This window comes from Haplochromis burtoni, unplaced genomic scaffold, assembly GCF_018398535.1.
Source record: "Haplochromis burtoni strain Fernald_Lab_line unplaced genomic scaffold, NCSU_Asbu1 Contig_1456, whole genome shotgun sequence".
Classification (NCBI taxonomy): Eukaryota; Metazoa; Chordata; class Actinopteri; order Cichliformes; family Cichlidae; genus Haplochromis; species Haplochromis burtoni.
This window is the reverse complement of record NW_024583817.1, coordinates 1-3,137: the sequence shown is the minus strand read 5'-3', so window position 1 is coordinate 3,137 and position 3,137 is coordinate 1. Positions and strand designations below refer to the sequence as shown.

At 37.6% G+C, this 3,137-nt stretch overlaps 1 protein-coding gene across 1 annotated transcript; it reads left to right on the top strand.

The window, feature by feature from the left end:
* Nucleotides 1-432: 432 nt before the first annotated feature.
* On the top strand, nucleotides 433-1,359 carry LOC102296091 (olfactory receptor 6N2-like). The gene has a single exon (XM_005952268.1). It carries the CDS (start codon nucleotides 433-435, stop codon nucleotides 1,357-1,359), a length of 927 nt encoding a protein of 308 aa, XP_005952330.1.
* The last annotated feature ends 1,778 nt before the right edge of the window (nucleotides 1,360-3,137 follow it).

The window sequence follows — 3,137 nt, the reverse complement described above, 5'->3', positions numbered from 1 at the left end:
TCTTATATGATATATTTAACTGGCATTTTTTATTGTAACAACCGACGATTTATACAGGAAAATAATGACTATTAACAAGGTTGCACAAACTTTTGCATCCCCGCTGTATATCGTTTTGGGCCCATTGCGATACTAATAACCTTCCTGTGATTTGAAGCCTCCAGAGTTTTTAGGAGTGTCATGAATTATTAACAAGCTCCATTGAGGATTATGCAGTCTCATAAAACCATGGTAAAAATGTTTAACACTTCACTTTCTGAATTCTGATGAATACATACCGAGTGCATTTCAGAGGAAGGGAAAGAGGAATGATTAAGATCTGTTCTTGTTAACTTTCGCTATTTGCAACTTCTGAGGGAGATTTATTTTCATACAGTTTAACTATATAAAACTATATACTTACCTAGTTACATTTTTTAAATAACTTTTTTAATGAACCCTGGATTAAATATGACATATCTAATTCTTGGTGGACATGTGGAAGTGCAGAAATACAGATATCTCTATTTTATGATACTGTTCACAGCATATATTCTAATAATTTGCTGTAATACCTCTATCATATACCTCATTGTTATTCATAAAAGCTTGCATGAGCCCATGTATATTTTCATTGCAGCTTTGTTATTAAATTCCCTTTTTTTCAGCACTAATATTTATCCAAAGCTTTTGGCTGATTTCTTATCTGAAAAACAGATCATATCTTATCAAGTCTGTCTCTTTCAAGTTTTTATATTTTACTCTTTAAGCTGCTCAGAGTTCTTATTGTTGTCAGCCATGGCCTATGACAGATATGTGTCTATATGTAAACCTCTGCAATATCCAACAAAAATGAGAAAAATAACTGTCGTTTTTCTGCTTGTATTAGCTTGGCTTTTGCCTGCTTGTCAAGTTGCAGTTGTGATCATACTAAATATTAATAACAAACTCTGTAACTTTACTTTGAAAGGCATTTTTTGTAATAATTCACTCATCCAGCTTTACTGTGTGATGTCAAGAGCTTTCTCTGTATATGGTGCATTTGTTTTATTGAATACCGGACTTTTTCCAATGCTATTCATAATTTTTACATACACCAAGATAATTTTAACTGTTTATCGGAGCTCTGGAGAAGTCAAGAAAAAAGCTGCACAGACCTGTTTACCACACCTGTTTGTTTTAATCAACTATTCCTGTTTGATAACTTATGACATGATTATAGCTAGACTGGAATCAGATTTTTCTAAAACTGCGCGTTTTTTAATGACACTCCAAATAATAACATATAATCCTCTCTTCAATCCAATTATTTATGGACTAAAGATGAAAGAAATTTCTAAACACCTCCAAAGGTTGTTGTGTCAAAGCAAACTCAACTAGTGTGTCAAAACCACTGTTTTGATTCATGTAATTCAAAAATCTGAAATTGTGAAATTATGTGTATACAACTAACACAGATTTAAGCCTTGTGTTGTCATTAATGATTGCATTAATATTAAAAATCTTACTCAAAATCTTGTATTAAATTATTCTTACATTTATAGTGTAATATATTATTGTGTTACTTTTACCATAAAATAATAATTTGTTATTGTGTTCATATTTGCAGTATTGAGGTATTCATTTCTATTTTCTACGTATTTACAATACACATATAATATAGTACTGTGGTTCACTGTTTTATTTGTAGTGCTGGAGATTCAAATAATTATGTTCGAAGTAATGTGGTTATAACTGTACAAAAATCTAATTTAATGTTATTCACATGTTATTTAAAATTACAGATCAATCTTCCTGACGTAGCTTTAATATGAAAATAGGCTGGCATAATAAATGTGTTATCTTGTTCCAACTAATAATAATAATAATAATGGATACTTTATTGATCCCCATGGGGAAATTACTTGTTTTTCTCTGCATTTGACCCATTCACTCAGTGAAGCAGTGGGCAGCCCACTAAGCAGGCGCCCGGGGAGCAGTGTGTAGGGACGGTACCTTGCTCAGGGGTACCTCAGGGTAGCCGTTAGGTGGATTCGAACCGCCGACCTTCCGATCACGGGGTGACCACTTTACCTACTGAGCTATCCCTGCCCTTTTAACTGCTTTTAACTGCTAATGTGTCATTTTATAGATAATATTTAGTTAACCTTTTAACTCAGAATGCACAGATTAAGCCTGTGTGTCACAGCTGGGGCAGCAGTCATGTGGTGTTGTGAAGGAGGATCAAAGTTGCAGACAATGGCAGTGAAGCGAGTGAGTTTATTTACAGTGAGTGAAAATGAACAGAAGGACAAAACTAAGTGAGAACCTAAATTTTGTAAAACTAGAGAACAAACCTGAAATCGTACAAACACGGGAAAACGTCACGGAGAGTGTAGAGTGACTTATGAACTGAGGTTGGCAAGTGGTACAGCGCTAGCATCTGTGGGAAGTGGAGCGTAACCCTCGGTGTGGAATAATGGCTACCACTTTGGGCTCGGTGGCACCGTTCGACAGCGAGCTGCAATCCTGGGGGGAATATTGTGAGATTTTGGATTACTTCGTTGTGGCGAATGATATTAAGGAGGAGGAGAAGAAGCGAGCGGTACTGTTGAGTTGCGTGGGCGCACAGACCTATGCCCTGATTAGGAACCTACTCAGTCCGGTCAAGCCAGGGGATCGTTCTTATGCTGAGTTGGTGGGATTATTGAACAATCATTTTCACCCTAAGCCGAGTGAAATTGTGCAGCGGTGGAAGTTTAACACATGGAATAGAAGGCCGGAGGAAAGTGTGGGCGATTATGTAGCGGAGCTGAGGAAGCTCGCACAGGACTGTAACTTTGGAGACTCCCTGACGGTGATGCTGCGGGATCATTTAGTATGTGGAATAAGCGATGACAGAATACAGCGCAGATTGTTAGCAGAGGATTCGCTAACATTTGAAAAGGCGCGGAAGTTTGCTCAAGCAATGGAGGCTGCTAACAGAGACATTGTGGATTTGAAAAGCATGACGGAACAGTCGCGATTCACTAAAGGATTAGGAGCGGTGAGCAAGATGGAGGACGGTGGCTCGACGTCACAACAGGTTGTCAGGAAGTGCTACAGATGTGGAGGGCTAAATCATGTGGCCAAGGACTGCAGGTTTGTTTCAGAAAAATGCCACAACTGTGGAAAGGTGG